General features: G+C 33.3%; 1 protein-coding gene across 2 annotated transcripts in view; it reads left to right on the top strand.

The window, feature by feature from the left end:
* LOC113396524 (ninjurin-A) overlaps positions 1–15,518 on the top strand; it is a 28,518-nt gene continuing 13,000 nt past the window's right edge. For both annotated transcript variants that reach the window (XM_026634496.2, XM_026634497.2), the window contains exon 1: positions 1–349. In XM_026634496.2, coding sequence (XP_026490281.2) covers positions 170–349 — 180 coding nt within the window. In that variant the 5' untranslated portion in view covers positions 1–169. The remainder of the gene's footprint in view (positions 350–15,518) is intronic.

The raw sequence follows: 15,518 nt of genomic DNA on the forward strand, positions 1-15,518 counted from the left end.
GAGCGTGAACGTCCGCGACTCGCTCCATTGCGTATATTCATCGAACGCTTGTTTGAAAACTATTTCAGGAACAAATTAAATATATTTGATAATTTATTTGAAAATAATATTCTTAATTGATAGTGTTAAGTTTTAAAATAACAAAAAAACCTGTGATAGTGTCTTGAAAATGTCTACAGAAGGTCATGCTTTAAATAATAGAACGGAAACGCCGGGGTTCCACAGGGCTCCGAAAACACTGGACATGAATGATGTCGAAATGGTTTTTGGAACACCTGCATCTCCACGAGGCACAGTTCTACCAGACGTTCATCTCATCTCGAATGAAAAGACTAACGGTAGAGACAAGGTTAGTAATGATAAGTGATAATATTATATTAGTACGTACATGTAATTTATTCCAACAGGGTTCTCTGATGAAATATAATTGACAAAAGTAGTATTCTAGATAATGGTACATAAATAATTAAAACATCGACATCTGTTGATTTTCATTTATTTTAAACGCGCTAGTTTATATTGCAACTACTGATTGTCGGTTTTTCTCGTTGGATTCTACGTTTCGCACATTCCTAACTGGTCATAGTTTCACGCTATATTCTTTTAAATAAAGTAGTACATCACTTATTGAGAATAAAGCGTATGCGTATATTTATTGTTTACATGATTTTGTTTACATGATTACGCTATGTTATGTATAATCGAATCTTACAATACAAATCAAAGTACTATTTTTATTATATAATTTTGAATAGAAGTATTATTTGTGTTATAACGTGTTTACAAACAAGCGTTTGATAAACATACTCGAATAAAGTATATTTTCATTAGCTTGGTGTCTAACAGTTGAGCCAAGGCACAGATTATAATGCCAATAACACGTACGATGAAAAATATGAGTATCTTATTTTTTATTAGAGATAGAAAAGCACGTCGACGGTGTGTTAATGTTGTTGTTTATTTAAATTAACTTGAATAAAAGGGATCAAATTTATAAAGATACGTAACTAAATTGAATTGATATTCACATTGTCTGCGATGAGCTGTCACAATAAATGTGACCATGAATTAGTATTTATGACTTCACTAGTTAGCTGTTTCAAACACAATTATACCTCTACATATAAACATTATAGCAGTACAATGATGTACCTTTAACTTTTGATTTTCAATCGTTTTTCATCATGTTACTGCTATAGTTACCTATTTTGTTTTTATTTCCACAGACATTAGTCTGTTTTTTTTAGTTTAATTTTTAACTCACACATTGACTGCCTCGTTGGCCTTATGGCAAGCTTTAAAACTGTAGAAATCCTGGGTTAAAACCCGGGTCGAGACATTAAAAATTGATTCGTTTTTTCCGTCGAGAAATTCGGAAAAGCATCTCAGAGCCAGAAGGACATAAATACGTTGTTCCTTCACCTGAACTCTGTCAGATGCCAACGGATTATGAGAATGAAGGATGAAAGAGTTCACCTGTGTTTGTTTACACACATGTGCACATCTGTGCCGCGCAGCTGGTTAGGCTTACATGAGAATGGTTACAAACTCAAACTCAAATTCCTTTATTCAATATAGAAGCATTACACTTACTTATTGATAGTCATATAGACAAAATAATACAGTGACCAAAATCGATCAGTAGGATATCATAAATCTATTAATAAATTAATGTTATTGTATAGCTGTTATAATATTTAATTAATAAATATACACACAAGTGTTCGTCTTTGTCATACAACTTTGAATTCTATAATGATTACATAAACAGATTTATGTCTATTGATGGGGGAAGTTTCTAAATATATACACATATTTGTTATCACTGGCTTTCTAATATATATGTAGTCATGGCTTTCATAAAACATAATAATCTTTTTTTTCATTGTAGTCTTTAAAGGAGTTTCGCCTATAAGTCAATAATATCAACGGGGTTTTTTTTAAATATACCTGTTAATAGACAGAATTTGCGCTGATTATTATCTATTGAACAGGTTTGATTTAAGTTGGAAATACGACATAATATTATTATATTCATAAAAAAAATTATAAGGAAAACCCGTAATATCTTATTATGTCTAGCCGAATAAAAATTACATTAAATCTTTGACAGAATTTATTTCAAATAATGGTCTCCCATTCGTCGAAATTCGAATATAATTAATTGTACCAATTTTTTTTAACTTTATATCATAAATATAATCGAATATAATTAAAAATATAATAGAAATTGAATGTAACATTCCATTTGGTAAGACACAAAATTATACAAAAGTTAGGCGAATTTCTGCTATAAAGTTTTTTGTTGCAAAATACGAAAGTTAGGGAACTAAAACTTAGCTATCGGGCAAAACCTTGTCATTAAGTATTTCAATAAAAACCCAAGTAAATGCCAAATACGAGTTATTGGTTTTTTTTTATTTGACATTTGTGTTGACATTTGCAGTATGAACGTGCAATTATAAATGTTGAATTTGAGTGGTATTGTTTACTACACGTGCGCGATTTCTAAATTAGGTTTTTTGTACTAATATTGCTTAGTTTTACTAATATTTGTGTTGTCCTGCGTTATTACTTGTTGTGAGGTAAGTGTTTTTTTTAATAATTTAGTAGTTGGTGATGGAATCTGAGGAGCCCCCGGATGGGGGCGGAGGTGACTCCATAAGTCATGATTTTGTGATGTCTAGTGAATCTATAATCAGAGAAGACTCCAAAAAAGTTCTGAAGGCTGCCAAACGCTCTCAAACCGCTACAGAGAGTATTCTAAACAAACGGGATGCTTCCTCTCCCCCTAGCGCTTCGATTCAACATACATTCACACTCCCCGAATTTAGCGGTACTAAATTGAAGTATAACGACTCCGATCAAGGCCCTTTTATTGTCCACGCCTCACGAGTGGAACCCGACCCATCAGCTGGTTATACAATTAATTTACTTAAATTTGCTCAAATTATTTACAGAAATAAGGTCTCTGGTGTTATCAAGGGAGGAATTAAATCAGCAGGACGTAACCGTGTTGTTGTTGAATTTGAGAATGCTTCTTCTGCCAATAAATTCATTGACAGTCCATTGTTCCAGGAGCATAATTATAAAATAATTATCCCAGCTTTTCACATTACCCGAATGGGTATTGTGAAGCAAATTCCCATCGACTGGTCTATGGAGGAGTTTCTGAGTAGTATAGAATGCTCCACCCCAGGTTGCCGGGCTATAAAAGCAAGAAGGTTGAACCGAAAATCTGTTACTGACGATAAAACTGAATGGTTACCTACTCAAACAGTTGTTGTGACTTTTTTAGGTCAAACCTTGCCTGAGAGAATCTTTTGTTGTTACACTTCTCTTCCAGTAATCCTTTACTCCCTTCCCACTATCCAATGCAACAATTGCTGCCGCTTTGGGCACACTCAAGATAAATGCAGGTCCAAACCAAGGTGCTTTGTGTGTGCTCAACCTCATCATGGACGTTCCTGTAAAGTACCCCGTTGTGAGGCTACATGTCTGTCTTGCTCAGGTCCACATCTGGCTACTGACCTCAATTGCCCAGAACATATGAGACAGAAACAGATAAAAATTGTGATGTCAGAGGAAAATATCCCATACAATGAAGCCTCTCTCCGTTTTCGCCCTACCCGTCGCTCTTTTGCTGACTCCGCACGCTCTTCTCCGAACTCTATGTCCACTCCCACTCGCCCTACGATGAGCCCTCTCACTCCAATATATGAAATCTCCAGCCCTTTAATCCCTCCTGTTTCATCCCAACGGAAAACTGTTCTTCTCAACCAACGACCTCGCCCTCCCCTTAGTAAGGGATTCGATAAAGAAGCTCACTCTGCCCTAATTAGTTCTCCAAAATCTTCCCAACCTAATGGTTGTGCTCTTTTAACTTCAGATAATAATTCTAAACAAAATCTTGATTTATCCAATATTATCCAACTTTTGCTTTCTTTAATCGATATTATTACCAAACATAATATCAGTTTACCGTACATTGTCACTGAAAAACTTAATCAGTTCATTCCTAATTCTCTTAATAAAAATGGCGACAATTCTCCAATGGAATTGCAAGAGCATTAGACATAAAAAACATGAAATAATCTCTCTAATTACCTCCTACCATCCTCATATTTTGGCCATCTCGGAGACATGGTTAAAGCCGGGTTCTCGTTTTCGGATTCCTGGATATTCATGTCTCCGCGATGATCATGTTAGTGGATGGGATGGAAGTGCCCTTCTTCTTAAACAATCCCTTATCCATTCATTGATTCCTCTCCCTCACCACTCTCCCTCTTTTAATATTGTAGCCGTCAGGGCTATAAATACAACCTTCGTGTCAATTTATATTCCTTCTCCTAATTCTTCCATTATCTCTGAATTAAGCTCTATCCTCTTAACTCTTCCTATCCCTTTAGTTGTTGTAGGTGACTTCAACTGCCATCATACTATGTGGGGTTCCCTTCAGTGTGAGTACCCTTCTGCTCACCTCATTGATTTCTTTGATAATAATAACCTTTGCTTATTAAATGATGGCTCGCCTACTAGAAGAACTCCTCCATCTCAGAATCCCAGTTGTGTTGACTTGTCCTTAACGTCTCCCAATCTGGCCTCTCAGTGTAACTGGAAGGTATTATCCTGCTCATATGGTAGTGATCATCTCCCCATTCTTATCTCCATATCCCATACTGTTCCTGTCTCGCCTATGCCATTTCCTCCTCTCTTAAAGTTTCGTATCTCGAAGGCTAAGTGGGCAGAATTTCAGCAATGCGTTACAAGCCAGACAGACCAATTTCCTGTAACAACTGTTGAAAACTTTTTACAAACTTATAATGATTTTATTTCTGCTTTATTAACTTCGGCCAATCAATTCATCCCAATTAAAAAGTCTCCTAAAGATTTCATACCTTCGCCCCCTTGGTGGGATTATGAATGCACGGAAATCATCCGCAAACGGGATGAGATGGAAGAGGTCTTTATGGAGTTTCCATCTTTAGAAAACTACTTAAATTTTCAAAGTACAAATGCCAAATCAAAAAGGGAATTATCCTTGAAGAAACGTAACGGCTGGTTTCGTTTCTGTGAGAGTCTTTCTCCCCGAACCCCTTTTTCACTTGTTTGGAAAAAAATTAAAAACTTCCGAGGTTCTTTCAGTGATAGTAATCCTGTTTCTAACGACCCTTCTGTCTGGCTCTATGATTTTTTGGATAGGCTGGCTCCACCTTTTGTTTTTGTTTTTGAAAATTGTTTTCCTTCATCTTCCCCTTCTCCTCCTTCCTATGATCGAATGGATGATCCTTTTACATGTGATGAGCTTTGCTCTGTTTTAGACAATCTCCACGACTCCTCCCCTGGTATTGATGGTATTCCTTATTCCTTTTTAAAGAAATGTTCTGACTGTTCAAAATTAATTTTACTCTCTATTCTTAACAAAATTTATGAAACTGGGTTTGTTCCTGAGTCATGGAAACATCAAATCATCATTCCTATCCTTAAACCCCATAAAGATCCTAAAGACCCCTCCTCCTATCGTCCTATTGCCTTATCGTCAGTTCTGGCTAAAATTATGGAACACTTAATAAAAAATAGATTAGAATGGATTCTTGAAAACAGGAATATCTTGCCAAAATCACAGTTTGGGTTTAGAAAAGGTATGGGCACGATGGATAGCCTGAGCGTGTTCTCTTCGGAAATTCGCCTGGCCCTCTCAAGGGGTCACCATCTTGTTGGTGTCTTTCTTGACGTCACTTCAGCCTATGATAATGTTCTCCTCCCGCTACTCAGGCAGAAAATGCTCCAGCTGAGTCTTCCCGCGAGGATGATTAATATTATATGTAACCTTTTCATGCAACGTTATATTTCTGTTCGAGTCCAAGGTACTATGCATCCCCCAAGAATAGTATGGAAGGGGTTACCTCAGGGCTCAGTTTTAAGTCCCATTCTCTATAATTTATATACTTCTGAACTTGACTCTTCTTGTTCATCCGATTGTAACATATTACAATACGCAGATGATATAGCTCTATATTATGCCTCAGAATCTATCGACGATTGCTCTGTTCGCCTTAATTCTGCTATACAAAATCTTTATATCTGGCTAGATGATCATGGCTTATCTCTGTCTGGTCTCAAAAGCTCTGCAGTGGTGTTTTCCAGAAAAAGATTGATACCGGATGTTAATATTATTCTGGAAAATGAGACCATCCAAGTAAAAAATAACGTAAAATTTTTGGGGGTATACTTTGACTCTCGAATGACTGGCACGGTACATCTTAACTACATTAAGGAAAAATGTGAGCTTGGTGTAAATGTTTTGAGGTCTCTTTCGGGTGTGTGGTGGGGTGCTCATCCCTACACTCAGAAACTCCTTTATAACGCCATTGTTCGGAGTCATTTTGATTACGGGTCATTCTTGCTTGAACCATGTAATAAATCTGCTTTAGCCGAATGGGACAAAATTCAAGCTAAGTGTCTCCGCATCATTTGTGGTGCCATGAAGTCCTCTCCCATAAAAGCTCTCCAAGTAGAATGTCTCGACCCTCCCTTATTTCTTCGTAGACAATATCTTTGTGATAGATTCCTCTACAAAGCTGTTCAAAATTCTTGCCACCCATTACTTACTTCTCTTTGTCAACTTTCAAATTTTATTCCATCTTCAACTTATTGGACTCATAAAGAAGCTCCTTGTCTTTTCAAAAGTTATGAAAAATTTATTGCAGCATCTCCTCTTTTTCAATTTCCTGGTAATCCTTTGTTTGCTGTTCCTTTTGATGCACTTGTTTTTAGGCCCAATGTAATTACATATTTTGGTATTAATAAAGAAGATCCTGGAGCCAACGCTCGATTTAAAAACCTCTTAAATGAGCAGTTTCCCGGATGGCGAACTATGTTTACAGACGCCTCTAAACTATCTGCAGACGACCCTGTGGGTTCAGCGGTGTGGGTTCCTGTCATGAAGCTGACCCTAAGTTTTAAATGCTCTCCCAGGATATCTATTTTTTCTGGAGAAACAATAGCTATTTATGAAGCTGTATCCCTGGTAGAATCCCACAACCTTAATAAAACCATAATTTTCACTGATAGTCGCAGTTGTTTAGAGGATATTTTAAAATTTCCCTTACGTTCTAGAGATGTTCACCCAATTAACCTCAAAACTCGGGAAGTTCTTTATAAGTGTCACTGTGCTGGAATTGAAGTAGCCCTTGCATGGATTCCTGGCCACTCCGGGATTTCCGGCAATGAACAGGCTGATATATGTGCTAAGTGGTCTATTCGCAATGGTACGGAGACTTATGCTAACTGTTTTGCCCAAGATTTACGTTCTCTCGCTAAAATTGATCTGAATAAGCGCTGGAATGATGTATGGAACTTTACCCGTCATGTAAAAGGTAAATTTTATGGCAGTTTACAACCTGATATTCCATTAAAACCCTGGTTTTTTGAGTTTCGTAACTACTCTAAATTTTCTACTTCGACAATAATTCGATTGCGTCTTGGCCATAACTGCAGCCCTCATTTTCTATCAAAAATCAGGGTTCGGGACCACTCTTTGTGTGAATGTGGCCTTGATGAGGGTACCGTTGAACATATTTTCTTTGATTGCACCAGATTCCCTGTTTCACTGTATGATGTTCTTCCTCCTACTTTCCCTCGCCCTTTCAACATGTCCTGTATTTTGTCTTCTTCAGAAATCTCTATTATAACTATTTTATTTAAGTATATTGAAAGATATAACATTAAACTTTAAATAAGTTTAAGTACATATTATTTATATAAGTATATTTATGTAGGTAGTTTTATTATTTTATATCTTAGTTGGTGTTTGTGTTGATATACTGTGATGTCCTATTTGTTTTAGATCGTGATACTGGTCATTTGGCAGAACGAAAAAGTGCTGTTTTAAGCAACCACGTGTATTTTTCAACCCTGACACTGGCAGAATTGTCAACCTATTGACAGAAGCCATAAGCTTAATAAATAATAATAATAATAAAAAAAAATGTTGAATTTTATTTAATAATTTATTTGTAACACATTTTAGCTTGCTGCATTCCATTTTTAAATTAAACCTACAGCAGCTTAAAGCAGCTATATTTAGATTTTTTGTGTTCCAATTTGAAAGGTGAACTAGTGTAACTACAGGCACAAGAGACATAACATCTCAGTTCCCAAGATTGGTGGTTCCTATGCGTTATGTAAAAAGTGTCTTCAAATGTCACGTGTCTCTCTGCTCTAATTTCGGTTATCATAGGTCAGGTGGTCCAGTTGATCGTCAAAACATTACTGTTTCTCTGACATGCACAAAGCCTTAGTAGAGTCAATAATAAGCATTTATACAAAACAAACAAGGATACTGATATACTGTACTTTCCTGGTCTATATATGTCTCAATAGAATGGCGCATGAGTAATATGTTTTAATTCAAGTTAATAATTCTGTAAAACATCCGGAAATAAAGAGTACATTATTTGTTACACTTATATGTATTTATGCAATATATTAAAATCAAATCAAATTATTTTATTTAAGTAATCTTAACAATAAAGCATATTTCAATTGTTAATATTTAAAGCCTACCATTTTTACTTATATAACAATATTATATATTATTTTTATTATTATTTTGATGGCTAAGGCTGGACATAAAGGTTTTTGGGACGTTGAGAAAACCTTTTAAACATTTTAGTATATGGAGGGAATAATATCATACATTTGTATAAAACATTTATTGCTTACATCTATACTGCCAAATACTTAATTAATAGTCTGTGACAAACGTCAAACTTAAAAATCTATCCATAACACTCTTGTCGATATATCATGTTTTTTGTAAGAAGTTTTCTCCAAGATAGATCCTAGGTATTCGTCTAATGTCTATAGTATGGACTCTAACTCTGGACTTATAATGACTATAAATTATTGTATAAAATGACGTCTTGCTCCACATGCCTGCCCCTGATTTAACTTAATTGATTAAAACAATTCTGTTGCGAATAGCTCAGAGATATTTAAAAAAAAAACGTTGTATGTCCATTTCGAGCATTAACAATATAATTGACGCAGAACCGTTACTGGGAAGCGGTATTGTTCTATTAATCTGTTAAAACATTTCACAATAATATACCTATGGATTAACTGCAATGATATTTTATACGTAGGGCTTCTAACAACAAATTTAAAAAAGTTAACTAGGAAAAAAATAAGATTAATGTAAGTTGTCATTCACCAAATTAAAAAAAGTATGTAACTAGGAAAACATAGAAAGATTAAAATAATTCAAATAAAACATAAATGACAGCACAAAAATAACCAGCAGAAAAGTGACCAGCAGCATTATTCTGTTAAAACTCATTGCAGTGATATGCCATTTTGATACGTGTATCTTTTAAATGTAATATTATCAATGTCTCAAATCACTTTTCTGTTGTATCGCGATCGTGTTGTAAGTTTGTACTAGTTCGCACAGAATAACTTTATATATATATATAATACGTTATCTTTGCGTCACTCTGCCGGATTGCAGATACGCATGAATGTACTATAGTATATTTTTCGATGTATGTATGTCCATTGTCTTCAATTTTAATTTATCAATTACAAGAACCGCCTTGTCCATATATTTGCAGAGGTTGAAATTTAATTGTTTCTGTCTTCCTTAATCTTTACGATGAAATCGCTTAAGCCATTCGGAAATTATCTTACAATTAGGCGATTCTTAATATAAGCTGAACTTTGAAAGCTATTTTCGAATTGTCATATTAATTGAATGATAAAACTCGTAACTCATCATAATGGTTTATATGAAATTTTTTGGTATTTAACATTAACACATTTAAGCACAACTCTGTGGATGAGCGCAGGCCGTGTAGTGTCTTAATATAGTCAAAATCAAAATATACTTTTACAAGCACTTTCAAATAGTAATTTTACACAACTGTATTAAACGCTAGATGAAACGGCAACCCGGTACGATCAGGAAAAAACAGTTTTGGAATAGCACCAACGGTTTTACGAGTCTTTTAAGACACGGGAGCGTAAACACTGCCAAATTCTAAACTTCCAGGAATTTCTAGTCAGTAAAAATTATATATTGTATAGGAACAACTTTGGAAATCAAACTAACGCAGGATATACCCGTTCCTATTCAGAGTCCATTCAACATAAGACTATAATACCTCAAAATAATAAAATATCCACGTCGATATAAGAAAATGTATGCCAGTTTAATTCTTTTTTTAGAAGTATTAATTAATTTTAGAAGTAAATATAGTATTTAGTTACTTGATGAAAAACTGAATATAAAAAAGAGACATCAACTGTATGTTTACAACAGTTTTATGTGTATTTATAGTACTTGAATAGAAATTAATTATTATTTGTAAACACCACACAATACAAGAAAAAAAATATTGAAAAAGATCAACAACAAAAACACTGAAAGTTATTTTTAAATCTAAAATATAATAAATAATAACAAAATAAATATATGATATATAAAAATAATATGCTACAAAAATAACACGACGTGCAATTATTAATCTGTGCAATCAGATTATAAAACATTTTTTTTTTTTATTTTAGTCTGTGATGTCGTTATTATTATTACTCTAATTTCAAAACGTAGACCACTAAGGTCTAGTCAAGGTTTGGACCCCGACGCTGCTTTTCAGTCACTCCATTTATATCATTTTGATAGTACAAGCGACATTTCAAGTACAAACATTTAAAAAATTACCTTCATATAAAATTATATTGTGTTTGCGTTAAATTAATTCAACAGATTAAAATCTTGTTTATTTTGGTTATAGCACGTCGTGTAATCTTTTTAAGTTAATAATGCTTCATTGTTTTAAAATGACAAACACAAAAACAGCGAGTACCTAACACCATTTTTACCCGACTTAAAAATGAAAGAGGTCACAATTTCTAAATTCTGTACTAATTACAATGGTCTTCAGACTATACCCCGAGGGCGGATTTATTTCAATTAAAAACAAAACTTCCCTAATAAAGGATTAAGGGCAGAGATAACTTGTGTGTACAAAAATGTGTAAAATTTGTCATAGTTAATGTTAAATCAAGAAGCTAAAATGTGTATATTACCATATTTATTTTACTTATTAAAAATATGTCATATAATATAATATCAAACAAACAATATGTATGTAGTGGAAATATGTCAAATATAAAATCCAAAAACTTATTTTTAATTTCTGGCCAGGTGTCGTGACACATGACACACGACACGTTCATATTTACTTTTTATTTTCAACGACTTTAATATTAACGCAATTTTTTTTTTAAGCAATGCATTTCGAACACTGTACAGCCACCAGTTAGTATTACCAGACTCAGATTTTTAATAAAATATAAAAAAAATGTTTGAGATTATGATGCTGTCTGGCAATAAAAATACAGGTAGGCACACTAAAATAAAATAAAAAACTATATATATGATATAACAGCAGACAGCGCGTCTGAGAAATTTTAATAAAAAAACAAGAGATAAACCTATAGCGCAATACAATCAACTTTAATTGACGCGAAAAAATCGCAAACCAATCGTAAAATTTTAATGACGTAAATACCGTATTTATTATATATATACGTGGAAACGGGTCAAGTTGATAAAAGCCTATTCAAATGATAGAACCTTGCTGTTTATATATATAACGTAACACTCATAAGTAGTTGGTGTTTTATGTCATGTCTTAGATAAATGAAAAATATAAATAACATTTAACTTGTAAATTCTCAACGCTACCATAATAAGGGAAGGGTATTATTTTAAATAATGGCTTCCAACATACAATAGCTCTGCCAGTGTAATTAATCACCGTAATTGAGGACTCAGAGGTTTCAAGTTGCTAGTGTTGAATGTATTTTGTTGTAAATATATTTAGAGTGTTCGTATGTTTTGGATACATATCCACCTGCACTAATAAAAGAAGCCGCGGGCGACTACAAGTATAAGATAAAAGATTAAAGTCAAAGCCTGTACATGTTGCTCTCTTGGACAAAGGCCTCTTCTCGTTTATGAGGGGAAGGTTTGGAATTTATAACACCAAGCTGCTTCGATGCGGACTGGACACGTGGTTTCCACACGATGCACTTAAAAATTAGTGATGCTTCTCTACGATTTAATACAAAATCTTCGGTTAATATTCAAAGCTTCTAAGCACCGGTCATTACATATTATTACATTAAAATTATAAGTGCCTTGCCAAAGTAAAGAGATAAAAGAACCGTAATAATAGAGGTATGCAGTACGTAAATATAAAATTTGTTTGCCGTCGAAAACTAGTTTTCGAACAACGTAAGCAACGTACGCAAAACTCGTTCCACCATTGAAACCCAACATTCTTTCTTGCGAATGTCGTTGATCGAATAAAAATACGTTTGGAAAAGCCCAAAATGCAACAGTTATAAATAGAATAAAGATACGTTTTTTTTTATATTAGGCCCTGGTGTGTGTAGTAGCACTGTCTCACTCACTCTTCAAACCGGAACACAACAATACAAAAAAAATGTGTGTGTGCAATATGTAAGAATGTCTATATATCTACACACATTTTTTTACATACATTAACAGCCTGTAAATTTCCCACTGCTGGACTAAGGCCTCCTCACCTTTTAGGGAGAAGGTATCTAGGCACAAGTAAAGCTATTAATCGTTCGGAATACCTAGATCACGTTTTCGTGAACTAACAAGAATATAACAATAAAAATATGTAGTTGCCGAAATGAGGCGAAATGTTTCGACCGTAAGGCACTCTGATGCTAAACTCCACTCCATGAGTCGTGCAGTTATTGATAGGCAAAGTTGAAAAGATCGGCAAAATACGAAGCAAATAAAATTGTGCTTTGATGTAAAACTTTGATGTGTCCAATGCCATTTCAATAGAATATCTTCGTTTTGCGTTCCACATGTGCAATTAGATATCATAGATATAATGCTCTAGAATTAATCTTCATTGACTCTGCAAATTAGATATGAAACAATGAATAAGTAACTATGGATAAAATTATCCCTATAAAATTATTTAGTTGCTTGCCGGTTCTTCTCGTTAAAATGTATATTTTAAAATAGTAAATTTATGTTTGATACATCTTGTAAAATGACGATTTAATGATTCTTTTGTCTTGAGTAGGTACTTGAATAATGTACCTTTTTGAATGGACCGTTGCGTCACGACCGTCTGATCTTTTTGTGTTCAAATATATTACTTAAGTATATTGAAATCACAGAAAATCGCAAAGCACGACGACCAATCAACTTAAAAAATAAAAAATGGCAAGAGTATTTACGTGAAATGCATTTTTATTTTGTAAAATAAATATATGTAAACAACAGAAAAAAAATTGGAGATACTGATTAAATAGCAATATTAAGCATTAAAATTTATTATATTATAATTATTTATATTTTTACCTAATATTCTAAGTAGTTAGCAAAAAATCTCCACATACAAAATTTATATTAACATTTAAACAACCGCTTTAAATAGAGGCACTAAGTATAAATATTATTTAATTTTAAATAATTAAAACAAAATTTTAATTTAAGATGAAGTTTTTACCGTAGAAACATTACATCATGAGCATATTTCGCAATGAGGCTGTAACGAATGAATCGATGGGGTCGATGCCCTCGCCCACGTTTTGATTCAAACTTATATTCAAAACCTTAACAACTGCGTACGTAACATGGCAAACTAAATTTCATTTATAACATTCAAAGAGATTATTATTATTATTAGACATTCCGTGGTGTTATTGCGGTTATAGCATAGCAACGGTTGCTATCAAATGTTTAGTGCGGATTGATATCAAATCCAATCAAAAATATATAAATCAGTATGATGGACCTGTGCAGTAGCATAATACTCCATAATACTGACTTATCGACTGCAACATTTATCAATCCGCAACAAATACTTGATAGCTACAGTTGCTATGCTATAACCGTAATAGTACCACTGATATTTAAAATAAATCAGGTACCTACTCGCACTGTGAGAGAACACGTTTAATTATAATTTATCTTTTAACTTCAAGCTATTTTCATCGGGTTCATACGCTTTGACAGTAGCCATGTCTAATATCATCATCTAAATAAATATAGTTTAAATGATTGGTTTGCCTTAAATATTGTTTCCTTCTCCGCTCTTAACGACCGTAGCTTGAAGTTTATAGCAAATTATACTTCCTTAAACAAAAGGACGATATAACGCAAAAAATATTTAAAACAGTCTTGTAGCTTCTGAGATCAGCACCTTTTATAGTTCAACATTCCTCATTAAATGGACCCCTGTTAAAACCTACGTGAATAATGATTGATATCGGACTTGTACTTTCGGAGATTATTTCTAGTAAATTAGTAGTTGTAAATATTAAATTACGAAAGAAAGTATATATAGACAGTTATTTAAAAAAATACGCAGAACCACTGACTTTGTTCTGGTCATCGGCTCTGCTGTAGTTTGTATTGTAGTTAAAATAATTTTATGTTTTTACTGAAAAGCAACTTTAAGATATCGTCGGCATTTATTTGATTTAAAAATAAAAAGGTGAGTATTAACAAAAACAAGCAATAGTTCAAAATAGTTAGTTTTATTTAATCAACACGGCTTTTTCTTATTTAACTAACATAGATTTTACTTACAATGTTTTCTCTACCGAAATCGGTAACAAAGTGTCCCCCGTACTTAAATCAACCCTCTTTTATTAAATCGCCCACCCCACCAGAGGCGGACATCAACCACGAAAACACTTCATTATTAAACAAACAGATGATGTAAAATCTCTGTATTAGAAAATGGTTTTGACAATTCTTTTTATAAAACAATTCATAATTTTTAATGAAAATAATTAAAAGTAATTTAAACCGAATTGCAGTAGCATTATCTAATTAATGGTAATTACACGATTAATATTTTTTTATAAAATCAATACCGGACATATTTTACCCACACAATCATTTTAACATTTACAATAATTTTTAAGAGTATAATAAAATTAACCAGCTAAATAATATTCGCGGCGACATATACATTAATGTTTAAATAATAGACTCCCTAGCAACAATACGGATTCATCATTAAAAACTACGTGATGTGAAAACTTTGTACCACTTTTTAACCATTATGAGTGTGTGATTTGGGATCCTTGAAGTCGAAATACTATGCGAATATTATAAATGCCAAAGTAACTCTGTCTGTGTGTCTGTCTATTAGGATTTCACGACCAGTCCAATGAACCGAATTTGATGAAATTTGGTATGGAGCTTGACCAAGAACCAAGAAAGGACACAAGTTACTTTTCTTTACCTAACCTGACAACCGTCACGACACGAGCGACAATTAGAATGTAATACAAATAACTTATATAGATTTAAAAAATATATATTAAATGTTTGCGTCACGCTGCCGATTTCAAACATTTATCTAAAAATAACTAAAAAATAACTAACTTCAACATTTGTCTTAGAATTTAAATAAAATATAAACAAAAACATTTTAATTCTG

The sequence above is a fragment of the Vanessa tameamea genome, chromosome 15, assembly GCF_037043105.1.
Source record: "Vanessa tameamea isolate UH-Manoa-2023 chromosome 15, ilVanTame1 primary haplotype, whole genome shotgun sequence".
In the NCBI taxonomy this organism is placed as follows: domain Eukaryota; kingdom Metazoa; phylum Arthropoda; class Insecta; order Lepidoptera; family Nymphalidae; genus Vanessa; species Vanessa tameamea.